Genomic DNA, 20,320 nt, shown 5'->3' on the forward strand with positions numbered 1-20,320 from the left:
TAACTTCATCATCTTTATAACAAAATGAACCAGCGCGCAAATACATGAACAAGCGAAAGCATGAACGAATGAAGAGTTATTCCAAAATCCTTACTAAAGGGCGGGATAAATCTGATATGTTCATACTAAGATTTGTCATTTGAACCTTTTTATATTTTTTTTTTTATCCCCTTGTTAATAAGTTTTATTCTTTTTATCCCCTTGTTAATAAGTTTTATTCTTTTTATTTCTTGTTAAAAAATTTTTTTTTTTTTATTTCTTGTTAATAAATTTTATTTTTTTTATTTCTTGTTAATAAATTTTATTTTTTTTATTTCCTGTTAATAAATTTTATTTTTTTTATTTCCTGTTAATAAATTTTATTTTTTTTATTTCCTGTTAATAAATTTTATTTTTCTTATTTCCTGTTAATAAATTTTATTTTTTTTATTTCCTGTTAATAAATTTTATTTTTTTTATTTCCTGTTAAATTCTATATTTTTTATTCACAGTTAAAAACGTTCATTTTTTTTCACTTCATCATATTTTAATTCTCTCTTTTTCTTTTTTTTCGAAGATTAATCTTATTAAAGCGTTTTAAAATTTACAAAATAATTACATCTTTTATGAAAAAACTTTTCAATACATATTACAATAAAATATAAAAGTACATTCTTGATAGGTGGTAAAAATTAATATATAAAATTAAAAGAGGTTGTGCAAAAAAATAAAAATAAAATAATAAAATAATAAAATAAATAAATATACAAAAATATAAATAAATACACAAATATAAAAATAAATAAATATGTACACACACATATATATAAATATATATATATATTTATTTATATATATATATATACATATATATATACATACACATCTATGTTATCAGTTTTGCATATTTTAAACTTTTTGCCTTAAGTAAAAGAGATTATTTCTGTAAAGCGTTTTTCAAGTTTTCGTTGGCGAAATTCCAATTAACTAAATTCCACCATGCCTTAACATAGGCAGCCCTATCGTTTCTATAGTCAATATAGTAAGCATGCTCCCAAATATCACATGTTAGTATAGGAATTCCAGTATTATCTTTTATTGGATTTCCCGCATCATGCGTTTGTAATATTACTAATTTATTATTATTATTTAAAGCTAGCCAACCCCAACCTGACCCAAAATGACCACATAATATATTTGAAAATTCATCTTTGAAATTATTAAAAGATCCAAAATCTTCCTGAATTTTTTCTTTAATTTCTCCATGAGGTTCTCCGCCACAGTTTGGTCCCATGGAATCCCAATAAAAACTATGATTCCATATTTGAGCAGCGTTGTTAAAAATTGCACCTGTCGATTCTTTTAGTATTTCAATTAATGATTTACTAGCATATGGGGTATCTTTAATTAATCCATTTAATTTATTTACATATCCCATATGATGCTTGTTGTAATGAAAATTCAACGTCTCCTCACTTATATGGGGTGATAATGCATTAAATGCATATTTTAATTTTGGTAGTGAAATAACCATTGCGTATTATTTTGCTTCTTTATTTTTATATTATTAACTGGGAGGCTCTTCCGTTGTTAATGCTCACATAAAGAGGTTCTTCAAAAAAAATATTTTTATTTTTATTACACCTAAAAATATGTTCTTGACGGAAAAAAATATTTCTCACATTTAAAGAATACATAAATAGAAACAAATATATATATATATATATATATATATATATACATACACATATATACACATATACATACATACACATATATATACATATATACATAAATACATATATACATACTTATATATATACACATATACATATATATACATACATATATATATACACATATACATATATATACATACATATATATATACACATATATACATACATATATATATACACATATACATATATATACATATATATACATACATATATATATACATAAGCTTCCCCTTTTTTTTTGCTTTTTTCTTACTTTAGAAGCTTAAAACTGATACAGAAATTTTGTGAACGGTTAAATAATCAACTATAATTTTTAAGTTATTGAAAAAAGGCAAGTGGATTACACAAAATTTTTTTAATTTTTATAAGAAAGTGCAAAAAAAAAAAAAAATATAAATAAATATACTTGAAATTTGCAGATTAATTTTTTTTTATTTCTTATTTCTTTTATTTATGTAATTTATTTTAGTTTATTTAATTTATCTTTTTTTTTTTTTTTTTTTTTTGAAGGGTTCAAAAGCAGTTGAGTTCAAATGCAAGTAATAACTTCTCATAAAAATCAAATATTTACATGTTTACAAAAAAAAAAAAAAAAAAAAATAAGCATGTGAAATGTATATCAAATTACACATATTCTCATGTATATATTTTAACATATATATGTATATGCATTTATCGCACATATATGTGTTTTACTACTAAAACGTTACATTTTATATCTTTGCACTTTACGAAAACTTGAATAAATTGAAGCACAAACTCTTTTTTAAAAAACCCACGAATTTATAAAGTTGCATACATAGTTATTAAAGTTATTGTTTTGAACTTTTTATAATATGTTACGCAAAAAATGCAATTTAAGGGAATTATATAAGAGAACATATTTTATTTTTTTATAAAAAACATTACTTTGAAGTGTTATTCTATTACTTTTAATTTGTTGGAGCTACACGTAAATGTAGTAACACTAGTGTACATGTTTACTATTTTTATAATTGGTACTAATTTATTTTTTTTCGTAATCATCAGTCCATAGTGGAATTCTTTTAAAAATATTGTTCTTATACTTGCCATGAAATAATGAATAAAAAAATAAAAAAAAAAAAAATTAAAACTGAAGTAACAATAAATGACGCTGCAACTAAAACAGGATTACTTTTATGTACATACGTATCACCAGTTATGCCATAAAGCACAAAATTATATATAGTGTGTAAGCATTTTTAGTAACAACTGTGGATTAGTTTTATATATAACATGTGCAAATTATATAAAAATGCTTATATAAATATAGACAAGGATAAATAAAAAGAAGAAAATAATCCGTTCGGCCTGTACGAAGAACAAGATAATAATTTACTTCTGTTAATAAAACATTACTGATGTATAAATATCAAACAAAAAAAAGAGAATATATTTAAAATTGCCATTTAAAATACAATATAAAATATGACTGGCGGAATATTTTTCTTTTTTTATTTTAACACACCAATTTGAAAACAAATTTTTCTTCATTTCAGTAAAGTATAAAATTCTTTTTAGTTCTATGATTTCTCAAAATAGGTATAAATTAGCAAAAAGAAAAAAAGATAGCCAAAAATAATAAAATAATGAAGTTATAAAATAATGAAGCAAAAAAACAACGACGTGATATAATAATGAAGAAAATAAAAAAAAAACGGAAGGCACACTTTTTTAACGTTTTTATAATGGCTTCATATATATATGCATTATAAGCCCCCAATATTAATTAAATGTAAATTTTTTTTTTTTTTTACCCTTTGTTTTTTTACAAAGTTGAATAGTATTATGTAAAACGTTACCTTCAAAATATATGTTCGATAAATTATTTAGAATCATTTTTGCATATTTATTCATTTCATTTTCGTTAATTGTAAAATTTAAATAGTTTAAATTTTTCATTTTTCCTAAAGAAGCTATAGTGGGCAGTTCATATTTATATATACTTTTTTTTTCGTTTATTCTGTTTCTACTTTTTCTGTTATAAGTTTTATCATAAAGTCCAGAAGAATCATATTTCTGGTACGTACCTAAATATGCTGGATCGTTATAACTCTTATTTGATAGAATTTTTTTTTTTTTGTTATGTAAGTTATTTTTTTTCAAAGCACAATCTTTTTTTTGTGTATAAAGATCTTTTGATTTTAATAAATTATCTCCTCCCTTTTCTCCGTTTAATATAGTAGAGCAAGTTTGCAGTACAACGTTATTTTCAGCTTTTAATGAAACACCTTTATTATTATGTGGAAGAAAGGTAATAACACAGTTGTCATTAGAATTATGTCCTTCTGGAAATTTAGGTGTAGAACTTTTTTTTATCTTTCCATTGTGAAAATTTTTTCGTACAAGCCTCTCTTTTATGTTATTTAGAATAACGCTAGATTTATGTTCCCTAGTGTACGGTTCATATTGTTCTGTTAAGTCTACGTCTTTATCTTCGTTCCCTCCATCCTTTTCCCCTTTGTTCTCCTTCTCCTTCACTTCTTCCATTTCTACCGCTTCATCAACCATATGATTAACTTTTATCTTCCCAACTAGCATATTTTGTAAAACATTTTCCTTCTTTGAAGCCATCAAACATTGCTTCCTTGTTGAGTATGTACCACAATGGGCATTATCAGGAGTTGGTACCTTTTTCCTTTTGGAATATTTTAAATAGCCATTAAAATATATTTCTCCCCTTTTGACAGTTTTGTTCACGTTGTTCATTTTGTTTATTCAATTCCGTTTTGTACTGTTGTGTTTTGCTATGTTGTGTTTTGCTATGTTGTGTTTTGCTATGTTATGTTTTGCTATGTTGTGTTTTGCTATGTTGTGTTTTGCTATGTTGTGTTTTGCTATGTTGTGTTTTGCTATGTTGTGTTTTGCTATGTTGTGTTTTGTTATGTTATGTTTTTTTTTGTTTTCTCTTTAAGAGCGAAACTTTTGCAAAAGCTGCTTTTAAATTTTCCAAAAAGTTGACTAAAGGGTTAAAAGTATAGGGCAGAAAAAAAATTTTATGCTAGAAAAAAAAAAAAAAATTTAGAGATAAAACACTAAACCAAATAATAGAACAAATTGTTTTTAAGTAGAAGTATTGGTATCTTCTTTTTTTTCTTCTATTAACTCGTTTTTGTGTTAAATCTATAAAATATTCACACAATGTAAAACACTTGATAACAAATATTACATAATGCACCAATGAGTAAGCCACTGGATTTTAAAATAAGTCCATTTAAAAAAATGCATAAATTATGAATTATTTTTTCTGAATTGTTCATAAAAAAAAAAGAAAAATTAATTATATTATTCTTTTTTATGCAGTAAACTACCTTTTTGTGTGCAAAAACTTTACTTATATTTATAATAGACAAAATGTCACACAAAATATTTTGGAACATTGGAGAATATATACTTAATGATGAAAAGAGTAAAAAAAAAAAAAAAACATTCAAAGAACACCATTTTACAACTGTAAGGCAGTTCAAAAAAATACACCTATCTAAACTAGGCTTATAAAATTCAAGAATCAAATGAAGTGATAATATTTATTATGGTAAAAAGCAAACGCTACTTTTTTCCCCCATATATATACATACATATGTGAGTACATAAATATGCCTACATACGTTATGCTACATTTGCATAGACAAAATTTTAAAAATTATCTTTTTAAAAAAAAAAAAAATTTCATAAAAGTATTCATTCAAAACAGAACGAAGATTTTGAAGATGAAATAGAATTATTAATTTATGTTTCTTATTTCGATAAAGGTACCCCTTAAGAAAAGAAAAAAAAAAAAAAAAACTGAAATGAAATAAAAAAAAATAAAATATAGTAACATTACTTAGAGTATTCCTAGTTAGACGAAAAATATACTGACAATATAAAAAATTTTTAATATTTCCAAAATTTTGAGAGTTCCTTATCATCTTATTTAACATTACAGAGGTACTAGAATAAAAAAATGATTACAACAATTATGAGAATAATGGTAATCAAAATTGGGGTGGTGTGTAAAAAATAACGCTGCTTCATATGAATGAAGTTAATATATATAGCTTAATAACAACCAGAATAACGTAAATAGGCACGTACACAGATACATAAATAGGCACGTACACAGATACATAAATAGGCACATAAATAGGCACATAAATAGGCACATAAATAGGCACATAAATAGGCACATAAATAGGCACATAAATAGGCACATAAATAGGCACATAAATAGGCACGTAAATAGGCACATAAATAGGCACATAAATAGGCACATAAACAGGCACATAAACAGGCACATAAATAAGCACTTAAATAAGCAGTTGCTGTTTTAGAAACTGCTAGTCATTTATGTAAAATATATATTTTCACTAATTTCAGCACATAGCTATATATTTCTTAACCAATTTTTGTGTATGGTAAACTTTAAAATTTTGTACGTACTATAACGTTTGTGAATGGAAAATTTTATTTGGCATCAAATTCTACAACATCATATAAGGAAATAAAAACGTATCGTAAAAAGAAATATATATATGCGCATATGGTCACATGCATATATATATATATATATATATATATACGTATTATGTATATATGTATGGGTACAAACACAAATTTAGGAAATTAAAATGTATTTAGGATAGTACTGCATAACGTTATGCATATGCATGTGTTATCATGCTTACGTAAGTGTGAGCAGTCCTCTACGTACACATAAAACCACGCACTTCCGCACGATAAATTACTTCACAATAATAAGAAAAAAAATGTACGTTAAAATATTAGCACGTGTAAGAGTAAAAAATGAAAAATTTGTCTTCTTTCAGGATTATGTTAAAGATTTAGGAAAATAATTATATAATTTACTTCCAAATATATAAGTCTTAAAATGAACAGTTTTTCATCATCTAAGATCTTATGATTAGTTCATGGTATTTTTTCTATAAAAAAAAAAAAAAAGGGAAAATGCCGTTGCACACAATTTTCAAGTTGTTAAAACAAGTTTAAAAATATGCACACATCAGAAAAAAAAAAAAATATTTCCTATTTAAGCTATATACATAAGGGAAAAAAAAAAAAAAAAAAAATATGTCCATGTGAGCTAGTTCAGCAAGTGTAAATTTCATTTTAACTCATAAAAATCACAACCAAGCATGTACTGTTAAGTTTTTTACAACGTGCTTAATTTTTATAAAAATAATTACCATTCCCTTTTTTAATATATTAACTACTTGTGAAAAATAAATTTATTGTCATATGTAAAGAAGAATATATGTTAAAATATAAGCGTTCCTTTGTTATATATATAACTGTTCAAATTTTAATTTTCCTCATATTTGTCCACGCGTACATACATATATATATATATATATATATTTTTTTTTTTTTTTTTTTTTTGTTTGTTCATCCGTTTGTCTGTTTCTCGGTTTGTCTGCCTTTTCTCTGTCAGTATAATGCTATAAATCCTTATAAACTCGTTTTTTTTTTTTTTTTTTTCAAATCAGCATTTTAAAATATTTTCGTTTTTTATAGAATAAAAGGCACATAATATATTTACGTACATACATTTGTTCGTGTACTTACAAATTGCCTTTTTTTAATAAATATTTTACATGACAACTTCTTTTATTAGTGGTCAAATATGACAAATGTTATAGAGTGCACTTTCAAGACCCCTCCTGCTACTTCAAAACTTCCCGACAACGCTGTTATTTGGAATCAGTTTCAATATAGTGATGAAAAAGGGTGGTATTCTATATCAAATCATGAAGAAATAGCTTTGAGACCTACTGTGTTCAATGATGGAAGAATTAAGTTTTTGCCACAGTTAGAAAAGGTACCCTCTGAATTTGATACTATTTTAAGTGGGAAATATGATGCTAAAGCTTGGGGCAAAGAAGACTGCAATATTGTTATTGAAGGTGAAAAAGATGTACATATTAGTATACCAGGAATAAAAGAAAAGATAAATTATAACCATAGAGAAAGATTTCCAACCTTTTTGAAAAATTGGAAAATTATTTTAAGTATGCTAAATGAACATGTTACATTAATACGTATAAATTCAGAAACAGCATTAGTCATAAGTATAAATGACAAAAATAATGTAACTGTTAAATCAGTAGATTTTAACAATGGATTTTTATGTGTTAATCCACATACTAATTTAGCTATTGCTTATGGAGGTTTCGCTTTGAGCGGACTTAAAAATTGTGAACTTGTTCCAAGTATTACACATGAAGGAGGAGAGTGGGGATTTTTTGTTCATTTATTTAAATGGGGGCATATTATTATACCAAAAGATATCGAGATCAAATTACCTGCACCTGGATTAAAGTTAATTGGTAAAAAAATTGACACCATTGCAATTATTTCCCTTCCTCCAAATATATATATTCAGGTAAAAATTGATGGACCCAAATGTTTAAGGAAATTAGAGTATGGCCAAGATTACAGTATTACAGCATTGAAAAGTAGTGAATCAGATATTGATATTTATTTACTATTTGATGGAAAATTATTAAAATATGAATTTTCTTTTGACACTAGATTAAACAAACCAGGAAAGGGCAGAAGTATAAATTATGCAAAATTAAAATGTACAAATAAGAGTAAGGAAGTCACTTCATTTATTTTTCAAGAAACACCTAACTGCAAATTATTGTTAAATTCTAATTGCCCAAGTGAAAATTTAGGCCACTTGCTATGCAATCAAACTATATCCATATTTGATGCAGAAACAGGTGAATACCTAAGTCACCCACAAGGTCTTCAATTAACCGACGTTTTCACTAAGTTATCTTATCCCATAGAAAAGGACTAACGCGCAGCATCTACATTCTTTTCTCGGTAATTAACACCAACTGTTTTCGTCCCGCCTCCCCTTTTAATTTTGCCCAAGCGAACGAGCGCGCATATGTATGTATGTACACACATGCACATATATATATACATATACCCATATATATACATATGCCCATACATGTACATATACGCATACATATACATATACGCATACATATACATATACGCATACATATACATATACGCATACATATACACACATATATACATTCCCACACGCACCTACACATATTTATATGCATTAAGTGTATGCACGCCTGTGCGTATATCATAACATATTCAGTCATTCTATAAGTACAAATTGTCTGATGAGTATATTCTTTGTCATTTATTTCATAGTTAATTATTGCAGTACTATAACTGTAAAAGATTTCCCCATCATTTTTTCGAAATTAATTTGACTTAATTTGACTTAAAAATTTTAATCATTTAAAATTTCATTTTCCTTGCCGAGAAATAATTTGTGTTCTTTTTTTTTTTTTCTAAAAAAAAAAAAATAAAATCATGCTAATGGTAGACTAAAATTTTTGTAATGTTTTTAATTTGAAATTTGTTTACGTTTAATAGGAAAAATTGTAAAGTCGGAAAATTGAAAAACTGGAAAAGAATATTAGATATGTAAAAAAAAAAAAAAAAAAGAGTAATATATCATTTTTTTTTCTTTTTTTCTTTTACAAGGGTACAAAAAAATATAATTTTAAAAATATGATGTATTTGCATGTGTATCAATCAGAAATTGTGACCACAAATTTCTAAAAGAGATGGTGTTGACCCTTACTTATACACGTATGTACAAATACATACATATGTGTACATATATATGTTATCATCTATACACGTACATTTCCGTAACAGCCTAAAATTTGCAACATAGAACTTGTAAAAAATTTAATTCACAGAGTAAAACTCAAAATACATAAATAAATACACAAATGTACAGACATATGTGCATATACATATATACCTAACAAATAATGATACTCCAATTATTCCACTTTACAAAAGCATTTTTGCATTAACAAGTAAAAAAGTTTCAACGAAAAAAAAATGTACACAAATATATATTCGTATGTATGCACATACACATGTACATTTGCATATGTATACCCGTACACATATACATACATGTGCATAAATTAATGACTTAACAACAGCTATGAAACTTAAAAGAGGTCATCCATAAAAATGATGAATTTTTGAAGGTCTTCTTACAGAAATAAATTCCAAACATTACAATCCGAATAATTATAAATGATTATTTGTACATGTATGTACTTTTACAATAAGTAATATACAAATTCGTGATATCAATATCCATGTACCTAAAATGATTGTATACCATTTTTTAGCATTAAAATGCAGTCTTCTAATGAACGAAAGTATAAAAGAGTACATACACGCTTGCACACTCTTTGACATTAACAATACCATTAAAATACTCATTTTTCATATTCGTAATTAATGCTATAAGGATATATATTTATCATCTTTTTCTTAATAAAAGACCCACAACTCTATAATATGCATTAACGAAAAGGCTATTGCTGTCATTGCTTTCCTGTTAGAAATGTAACTCTATATTTCAAATTTTGCACAAGTGTAAACTTATGCATAATATGCATCATGCATATGTACACCGTATGCACACTTTACACTGTATCTACATCTATAAGCTTATACACCTTTACGCGCACGAACACACTGTCATAATGACGTAAGCCCCTTACGCGCTTTAAACATATAAACAAACCAGGAACATGCAAGCTTCGTATAATCCCTATAAAATGTGTATATTCATATTCATTACAAGTCAAAAAGGCTTTCATATTTTCAGTTGTAGAAAGAAAGTGGATGAATGGGCTTAGTCGAACAGATCGTTAATAGTGTAAAAAGTTGGCTTCTTATCCTTATCACATTTTGTATTTTTTTTTTTATGTAATGATTTTCCTTCTGCATCTGAATTATCATCACGAGAAACATTTCCTGAGCGTTTATTTCTTTTAGTTTTGGCATCTCCTGTATCCTTAAAATTTGACGTGTTGTCAATATTTGTTGTACTGCTAGTATTATTGTATGTCTCATTTTTGTCATTTTTGTCATTTTCTCCATTTTTGCCATTTTCGCTATTTCCGTGACTTATATCATCTTCGTTTAGATTATTCGGATTACTCATTTTTTTTTTATTCTCATAGTTGGTGTGTTTATTTTTATCTATCATCTTATAAGTTTCATCATAAAAATTAACTAAATCTTTTAAATTATGTTTTTTATAATACTCTACATATCTATAAAAATCACCATTTTCTAAATGTTCTTTAGGTATATTTAATTCTTTGAAATTATTAATTTCAAGTATGGAATTAATATCCGTATTATTACCTTTACGTAAAGAATTAAAATATTCTATACATGCTTTGACATCACTATCCCTTTTTTTATCCATTTCTAATATACTTAATTTTTTTGTAACTTTTTTTCCACTTGTATCTGCAATATTGTTAAACATATACGTCTTTCTCTTGACATTTCCAGATTCTACAATTCCTATTTTATCATTATATTTATTATTAGATTTATGTATATCATCATTATTAGTGTACTCCTTGCTATTTCTATTCATCGTAAGTAGAGGATAATTATGGCTGTTCATGCTGGACGGGTGCTGAATGCGACCATAATTATTATCGCTGTTATTGTTACTTCTAATATTACTACCACTACTTCTAATATTACTACCACTACTATTAATATTAATATTAGTAGCATTGTTAGTATTGCTAATATTGTTAGTATTGCTAATATTGTTAGTATTGCTAATATTATTAGTATTACCACTACTCTGGTTATGATACTCTTTGTTCAGAAATTGTTTTTGCTCTTTTGAATGTCCATTTCCGTAGTTGCTCCAGCTACTAGCATTATTATGTGTTACATAGTGGTCAACATTCGATGTTTTTTTCATGTAATTTACTTGATTATAATTATTTGTAGAGTTTCTTATATATGATTTATGGAAATTATCCTTTGGTTGTGCTATATGTTCTCTGTTCTGATTACCCACACTAGTGCTACTCTTGCTCCCTTCTTTTCTATAACCATCTTTAGAATATTTCATATCTGGTATATATCCATATACATTTTGTTCACTGAAAACTTTTTTATTTATATTAGTGTTATTACATTCTTCTCTATCACCCTCTAGTATATTATTCACCTCATTCTCGTTACTTACTATTCCATTTGCCCCTGTATCAACACTCTGCACTTGTTCATAATTATTTGCTTTTCTGATTTCTCTACAAGCAAGTTTTCTTCTATTCTTTGGCAGCTTCATGCATTTATACATATTTATGAACATGGAAAAAATAATTTTTTCTTTTTTTTTTCTTCTTATTTGTTTTGAATTGTTTATATCTGCTTATTTGTTTCCACTTATTTGTTGCTGCTTATTTGTTTAGAATAGTTTGTATGTCCTTATTTATTTCTTCCTATCTTTTCTTCTTATTATTTCTTTTTTCCTGTTATGCTTTTACTTTTTTTTTTTTGATTTCTTTTAATTGTTGATGCACCTCAATTGGCTAGTTCCTTATTAAAGGTACGCAAGGTGTAATACACTAAATAGCTTTCGCAGTGCTTCGTGAGTATGAGTAAAACTGAGTCCTATGAACAACCTGTATTAGGTAAAGTTCTATTATTACAATAAAAACGAACAACAATAATTATACTTCTACCAATATTATTATCATAAGGTAGTATAAATCATTTACAATTTTACACTTTTCGGGAAAGGATTTTTTAAAAACAGTACTACTACTTTAGCAGTAAAAAAAAATATTTAAATGTTTATAGAATGAAATGATTTTATAATAAATGCTATCTGAGAATATTTGTAAATTTTCTATCTCACTAACTGGATCCACAATACCAACTAGGTTTAACAGATAAAAAGTCGTACACTTTTTCTCTAGTACTTTACTTGAGTGTTCTGTACATATACTGTTCTTTTTTAAGCACATATATCAATAAAAAAAAAAAAAAAGTAAAAAATATATGGGAAAAATATATGAGAAAAATGTATGGGAAAAATATATGAGAAAAATAAGAGTAAAAAGAAGGGAAAGAAAAGGAGATCTAAAAATGCGAAAGAACGAATAGAATTCGTAAATGAACTGAGGTGCTATAATTGCAAATGCTCTTCCACACTATACTTTAAAAAAAAGAAAAATTATTTTTATATTCATCTTTTTTTTTTTTTTTTTTTTTAAATATAAACTTTTATTAGAGATATATATCATTAGAATGTATACACAACTAGTGTGTATTTAATATTCTCATTAAGAAAAACAAAATATTCGAAATTAATCTACATGTAACACAACATATGAATTTGTATATATATATATAAATATAAATTCGTAGTAAGTGTGAACTGGAGAACTTACAAGTGTTACGTTCTTAAATGTACATAATATAATTAATTTTTCCTTTTAATTAAGGTTACAAAATAGCTTTATGTAGAACAAAAATAAATTATTTAAACAGGGGGAGAGGAAAAAAAAATTTATAAATAATAATTTGAATATTTCAAGAATTGTTCTAAAGCAGCTTTTGCTTAAAACAATTTTTGCATATTTTTTTTTTAAAAATCGTTCCTTAAAATATATAGAAACTAATTAATTGCATGAAAAGTAATTGACATCAAAACACTGTAGCTATAAAAATAAGGGATTTTTTAACAATTTACACTGCATATAATATATTTATATACATACAATTATATGTATATATTTATGTGAAGTCAAAATTTCATTAAAATTTTCTTTTTTTTTTCGTTGAACCTTTTAAAATTGCCATAGGGAAATGCTAGTATGATTTTTTTTTTTTTTTTTTCCCTTCAATAAAATGGCAATAATGTTAGTATTATTGACCCCATTGTTATTATTGTTATTATAATATTATTATATTACTATTATATTTCTATTATATTACTATTTTATTAGTGTTACTATTATTTTTAAGTTAATATAAAAATAAAAAAATTTACAATATATTATATTTGGAGTTTCCTTAAAAAATATAAAATAGATACAAAACTCATATTTTAATTTTATCTGTTCCATGCAAAAAAAAAAAAAAAAAGAAAAATATTCTATCACCCTATTACTTTTTCTATATTATAATTTTAAGTGAAAAAAAAAGTGAGGAAAAGAAAAGAAAAAAAAAAAAAAACACGGAATTTTTTACTTATATATAAAGAATAGAAGGTTTACTACTAAATCCTGTTATATTGCCATGTTCCTGTTGAATTTTTTTTTTATCCGTTCTGCCTCTTACAACTCTTTTGTTGTTTCGTTGTTTTAATGTTTTGAAGTTTTGAAGTTTTGTTGTTCTATTGTTTTATTGTTTTATTGTTTATTGTTTATTGTTTTATTGTTTTATTGTTTATTGTTTTATTGTTTTATTGTTTTATTGTTTATTGTTTTATTGTTTTATTGCCTTATTCCTTCTTTATTTTGTTGCTTCCCTGCTTTGTTGATTTGTTTTCTCTTATTGTCGTTTTCTTTTCTTGATTTTTTTTTTTTCTCCCATTTTTTCGTGTGCAAAAATGAAAAATGGAGGAGGTGGTATATATATGAGAAGAGGTATACCAATTTTTTTAAAAAAAACATAACATATTACTGCAATTTATTTGTATATTTATATATAACATGTATACGCAAAAGAATGAAAAAATCATGAGAACATTTTTTTTTATAGTGTTAAAAACACAAATTGTTCTTTTATAGAAAAAATTAATTATTTTTGTGTATTATTTATTTTTAAAATTGGATAAAATTTACCTGACCATTTTTGGAGCAGTATAAATATTCTTATGTATTGTTCTGAATTGTTCATAATAAAAAAGAAAAAAAAAAAAGTTACTAATAATATGCTACCAAAAAAAAAAAAAAAAAAATTGGCTAGAAATTTCTGCTTTTAAAAACACCCATCTGAAAGTTTTATAAGAATACATATATAGATACATATACATAGCTACGTTATATATGAATAAATATAAATAGGAAGCCAAAATAGCAAGACGTGATATAATTAAAAGATGATGATTTTTATGTGTTTTTAATTTTTTATTTATTTTTATTATTTTGACACTCTTTTAAAGGATCTTCTCTTACGAACATTTGCAATCACAACTGGGAAAAAATACATATAAATTAAAAAAATAGAAAAAGAAAAAGAAAAGAAAAGAAAAAGAAAAGAAAAGAAAAAGAAAAGAAAAGAAAAAGAAAAGAAAAAAAAAAAAAGAAAACAGAATAAAGAATTAACAATCGAACGAATGAACAGACGAAGGCAAGATTATTTTAATCAATGTTAAGGAGAATAAAACTGTGGTCTTCAACAGTGAAGGGGCAAAAAAAAAAAAAAAAATAAAATGTGTAATGTTAAAAAAGAACAAATATGTTTATTAAAAAATGATAAATATGTTTATTAAAAAATGATAAATATGTTTATTAAAAAATGATAAATATGTTTATTAAAAAGTGATAAATATGCTTATTAAAAAATGATAAATGTATTTTATTGAGAAAAAAAAAGTGTGTTTTAATAAAATAAATAAATAAATGAATGCTATGTCACACAAATATTTCAAGTAAGATATCAATTTTAAAAATGCTTATTTAAAATTTAATAACTGTTACTTGTTCTTAATTTCCTTTGTGTATTTCTACATTTGCCACTTAGTTTGCCGCCATATGAGTAAAATGAATATATGTGTACTCATATATTAGCAAAAAGCAGGCTTAATAATTAAATATGAACATACACATTTGTTTACTGTGCTGATGTATACATATATATGAATAACTGTATCCACTGCATACACTCGGGAGCAAATGTGCGTATGGCATGCATTAACAAATAATTAAACCTGCCTTATGTATATATGAACAAACATATTCACTGTAGATATATGTATGTTTTTAATTCATGTATTTAATTTATGTATATATTTATATATATAGTTGTGTAACAACTTAATGAAATATAGAAACCTGGAAAAGAAATAGCGAATATAATATGTGAATTTTCCTGTAAGCAAATATGAAGAGATTTGTAATCAAACGGTACTATATTTAAAAAATAGTAAATTCCGGGAAAAAAAAAAATAAAATAAAAATAAAATAAAATAAAAATAAAATAAAAATAAAATAAAAGACCAGTGAATCATAATGAGGGCTCCTCCTTTAAATGTAAAAGACAGTAAGAGTAAAAAAAATAGTAACATTGGCAATGGTGATATAAAAGAAAAGAAGAACAAGAATTTTTTTTTTTTTCCCAAAAATGAAAAACATATTAACAAGAAATTTCTTAAAAGAAAAAATGACTCTGAAATAAACTTTTATGAAGAAGAACCATATTTAGATGATAACATAAATGATGTGGATTATATTGTCTTAATAATCCATGGCATAGGATCTAATGAAGAATTAATTATAAATCAGTGTGAAGATCTTAAAAACAGTTTTAAAATTGTAAAAAAAATGTGGTATTTTGATTATCCCTTTAATATACATTTCCATATATTCAACTGGAAAAAGTATATAATCGATGCTCAGATTCAGTAATCATTCATGTATATCAGTATATGCGTTGTGCAATTTAGTAATTCAAAGCATCTCTGCAATTCTACCTTTTTGCCTAATTCTTCGTTACCTGTAATAATATATTCTTTTCTATTTATTCCTTCCTATGCAGCGTTTTCGACAGAATAAATATTAACACAATGGCTGAAACCCGCAAAATTATAAACCTTTCAGCGGGGGATATCATTTGTTTTTTACATCCAAGATATGGCGATTATATAATGTTAAATTTGTACAATGATATAAATAAAACTTTAGAATCTTTGATGAGTGTAATTTGCAAAACGTAAAATAATAGTGTGCATTTGTGATGTGCTTTTTCCGTTAATAATGAGAATAACGCATATAGCATATGAGTAGCATATGCGCAGATATATGCAGTATGTGTGTCATGTGAGTGTGTACAGTTGTACGTATTTGTGTGTATTTGTACGTATTTGTGTGTATTTGTGTGTATTTGTACGTATTTGTGTGTATTTGTACGTATTTGTGTGTATTTGTACGTATTTGTGTGTATTTGTACGTATTTGTACGTATTTGTTTGTATTTGTGTGTATTTGTACGTATTTGTGTGTATTTGTACGTATTTGTACGTATTTGTACGTATTTGTGTGTGTTTGTGAGTGTGTGGGCATACAAGCAAGTTTCCAATTGTGCCCACTTTTTCTTTTTTTTTTTTGTTTTCCTTTATTTTTCTTTTTTTTTCGATTTTGCAGGATTCCAGTGGAAGGTTCAGAAATGCAAAGATATGCATGTTAGGATACTCCCTAGGAAGTGCAATGGCATATGAAATACTACACAATGTGAAAGTGCGAATAAGTGACAGCAATATAAGATACAATTTAAAAAGTAAAATTGATTATTTATTTACACTTGGAAGTCCATTAAGTGCATTATTATCTTTATATAAACCAGAATATATAAATGATGGTTTAAAATTAATTGATGGTATAAAATTTTATAATATTTTTCACGGATTTGATCCCGTAGCTTTTAGAATAGAACCATTGATATATCCAAAGATAAAAAATATTCCTGGGCCTGTTTTAATAAATTATTGGAGGAATAATGGAGCTAGGTATTGGTTTGAATGGGATAAAAATATGCAGAGCGCAAAAATTGCAATAGTACAAAATCTAAATGATATTACATCTGCTATTACTAACGGATTCTATAAATTTTTAGGTAAAACTGAAACAACTGTAGAGGATCAAGGAACATTAAATAAAAATATCTGCTATAATAAATGTGAGAGTAAAGACATAAATATGTTTTTATTAAAAGTAAAAGAAAACCAAAGAAAAATGACTTTACAGAAAAGGAAAATTGAAAGAAATAAAAAAAAGACAGAAAAGGAAAAAACACTACCTCCGTATGACCAAGTAACTGAACGAAAAAACAATACAAAATATTATCACAATAATGATAATAATAATGATAATAATGATGATAATAATAATGATGATAATAATGATGATAATAATAATGATGATAATAATGATGATAATAATAATGATGATAATAATGATGATGATAATGATGATAATAATGATGTTAATAATGATAATACGAACGATTCTTATCCTTATCAGAATAGCGCTCTTAACTCTCATAAAGCCTATAACGAGTACAGCAATTACAACAATTACCATGATAACGATTCTAAGGATAATTCATCGAGTTATGTTGATAGCACTAGGAGCATTTGCGCATCGCAGGATTCAAACAGTGAGCACTCTTTTTTTGATGATGACCTCAGCTCGAATTCAAATGATTCCAAGAGTAGTGAAATTGCAAACAAAGAAAAGGCAAATAATAGCAAATCGGTGAGTAGTAAGTATGCGAATAGCAAATTGATGAGTGGTAAAGCAACGAATGGCAATGCAACTACTGGCGGGGGAATCTCTACCAACGATCTAAATGATGGCACGAAAAACACAAACATAAATAAGAAAAGAGTAGACACTCTTCCAAATAAGGATTATAACGAATTGCCCCTTCGATATGATTACCAGTTGCAAGAATTTATTATGGAACATTATATATACCCATTGGCAGTGGCAAAATCACATTTCAATTATTTTATTATTAAAGACATATCTTTTTTCATATTAAAAGAGCTTATAAACAAAACAGTAGCTTTAAGTTATGAAGACTACTTAACTAATATTGAAAGAGAATATAATAGCAAGTCATTAAATGAGAAAGATAATGATAAAAAAGAAAAATATTTAAAAATATCATTAAAGGCAAGCAAAGCATTAGAGGAATTTCGAAAATACGAGAAAAATATGCAAGCTATGTCTGACCCTTTTAACATGAAAAATTTCAAAAATTTGATTTGATGATATTTGAAGTTATTTGATGATATTTGAAGTTATTTGATGATATTTGATGATATGTGAAGATGAAATATAGGAACACTAACTCTTTCTCTTTTACTTGTTCGCGTCTCACTGTTCATTTGTTTTCACCCACCACGTACTCATCATGTACTCATCGTGTGTTCATCTTGTGTTCAATACGTATTCTTCATACATTCACTTTATAAACACTTCATATCCATTATGTGTCCCTTACACATGTGTCACTTCGAATAATCTGTTTTTTTATTTTTCTGTTTTTGCGTTTTTCTGTTTTTGCGTTTTTCTGTTTTTACGTTTTTCTGTTTTTGCGTTTTTCTGTTTTTGCGTTTTTCTGTTTTTGCGTTTTTCTGTTTTTGCGTTTTTCTGTTTTTGCGTTTTTCTGTTTTTGCGTTTTTCTGTTTTTGCGTTTTTCTGTTTTTGCGTTTTTCTGTTTTTGCGTTTTTCTGTTTTTGCGTTTTTCTGTTTTTTTATTTTTCTGTTTTTGCGTTTTTCTGTTTTAATTTTTTAAGTTTCATTAAATTTTTCATTTTTACGCTTTTTCAACAAAAAAATAGTGCTTAAAAATATTAGCATATGGACGTATACATGTTTATGTGTTATTTATATGTAAGTAGATATGTACTTACTTATATATGTAAGCATATATGTATATGTACGTATATTTGTACGCATATTTGTGCGTATATTTGTGCGTATATTTGTACGTATATTTGTACGTATATTTGTTTGTACATATGTATGTATACATGTATGTATATATGTATGTATACATGTATGTATATATGTATGTATATATGTATGTATATATGTATGTATATATTCATGTATATATGCATGTATATTTGTATGTATAAATATATATGCGCATATTGTATACATTTCCACTCTTTTCAATTTCCCTCAATTTAAAATGTGAAATTCCAGTTTTACAGACCTTCTCATGTACCCCCCCACTCAGTAAACATGTAAAATTTTAAGTACTTCGTGGGGGGAGGGATAAACTATTATTTTGTTTATTTTTCTTGTTTACAAAAAAAAAAAAAAAAAAAAAAAAAAAAAAATCCCTTTGAAGCCTTAACGCCTTCATTATTCATTTTACTTAAGATAAAAGATATGTTTAATTTTTTCTTTGAGTAATGATGTATAAAATGTGATACAAGTATTCTCCTCTTTGGAAATATTAAGGAAACGTAAAGCAACAAATAATTAAGTAGTTCGATCCTTGCCAAAAAAAAAGGACATATACGCCAAATGTATACATATGAGTGTACATATATATATATATATATATATATATATGTATGCTTGCCCATACAGTGTATGTGCGCATGCATAGTTCACAATTTACCTCAAAAATTCTAAACAGCGTAGCTCTGTTGTTTATCCACAAAAAAAAAATATATATTTTTTTTTTTATTTTCTCGTGGTCATATAATAAACCGTTTCGGATATCCCCAATAAATATACACTTATTTTTCAGCTTACTTTTTTGAAAAACGAGAAAAAAAAAAAAAAAAAAAAAAAAGGATAAATGATATTTTACGAGTGCTCATTTGCCTGTGACTTTGAGTACATAGAAAAATAATTAAATAACGAAACAACGAAATAACGAAAGAATTAAGGAATTGTTTTTAAAACGTTGATAAAATCGTGGTCTGGAATTTTTTTTTCAGCCTGTAAAATGTATTTATATATACATACATATATGCAAGTATGTATGTAT

At 25.6% G+C, this 20,320-nt stretch overlaps 5 protein-coding genes across 5 annotated transcripts; 2 read left to right on the forward strand and 3 right to left on the reverse strand.

The window, feature by feature from the left end:
- Nucleotides 1-916: 916 nt before the first annotated feature.
- On the reverse strand, nt 917-1,513 carry MKS88_005477 (superoxide dismutase [Fe]; the record flags this gene model as incomplete). The annotated part of the gene is made up of 1 exon (XM_067218742.1): nt 917-1,513. One exon carries the CDS (start codon nt 1,511-1,513, stop codon nt 917-919), a length of 597 nt encoding a protein of 198 aa, XP_067070687.1.
- A 1,954-nt stretch (nt 1,514-3,467) lies between these two features.
- On the reverse strand, nt 3,468-4,451 carry MKS88_005478 (uncharacterized protein; the record flags this gene model as incomplete). Its single annotated transcript, XM_067218743.1, has 1 exon — nt 3,468-4,451. One exon carries the CDS (start codon nt 4,449-4,451, stop codon nt 3,468-3,470), a length of 984 nt encoding a protein of 327 aa, XP_067070688.1.
- A 2,914-nt stretch (nt 4,452-7,365) lies between these two features.
- On the forward strand, nt 7,366-8,547 carry MKS88_005479 (uncharacterized protein; the record flags this gene model as incomplete). Its single annotated transcript, XM_067218744.1, has 1 exon — nt 7,366-8,547. The coding sequence occupies one exon, from the start codon at nt 7,366-7,368 to the stop codon at nt 8,545-8,547; it is 1,182 nt and encodes a 393-aa protein (XP_067070689.1).
- A 1,902-nt stretch (nt 8,548-10,449) lies between these two features.
- MKS88_005480 (uncharacterized protein) lies at nt 10,450-11,934 on the reverse strand (the record flags this gene model as incomplete). Its single annotated transcript, XM_067218745.1, has 1 exon — nt 10,450-11,934. The coding sequence occupies one exon, from the start codon at nt 11,932-11,934 to the stop codon at nt 10,450-10,452; it is 1,485 nt and encodes a 494-aa protein (XP_067070690.1).
- Nucleotides 11,935-15,817: 3,883 nt separating this feature from the next.
- On the forward strand, nt 15,818-18,576 carry MKS88_005481 (phospholipase DDHD1; the record flags this gene model as incomplete). Its single annotated transcript, XM_067218746.1, has 3 exons — nt 15,818-16,209; nt 16,344-16,503; nt 16,948-18,576. The coding sequence occupies 3 exons, from the start codon at nt 15,818-15,820 to the stop codon at nt 18,574-18,576; spliced, it is 2,181 nt and encodes a 726-aa protein (XP_067070691.1).
- Nucleotides 18,577-20,320: the final 1,744 nt, after the last annotated feature.

Source organism: Plasmodium brasilianum, chromosome 14 (assembly GCF_023973825.1).
Source record: "Plasmodium brasilianum strain Bolivian I chromosome 14, whole genome shotgun sequence".
NCBI classification, from domain to species: Eukaryota; Apicomplexa; class Aconoidasida; order Haemosporida; family Plasmodiidae; genus Plasmodium; species Plasmodium brasilianum.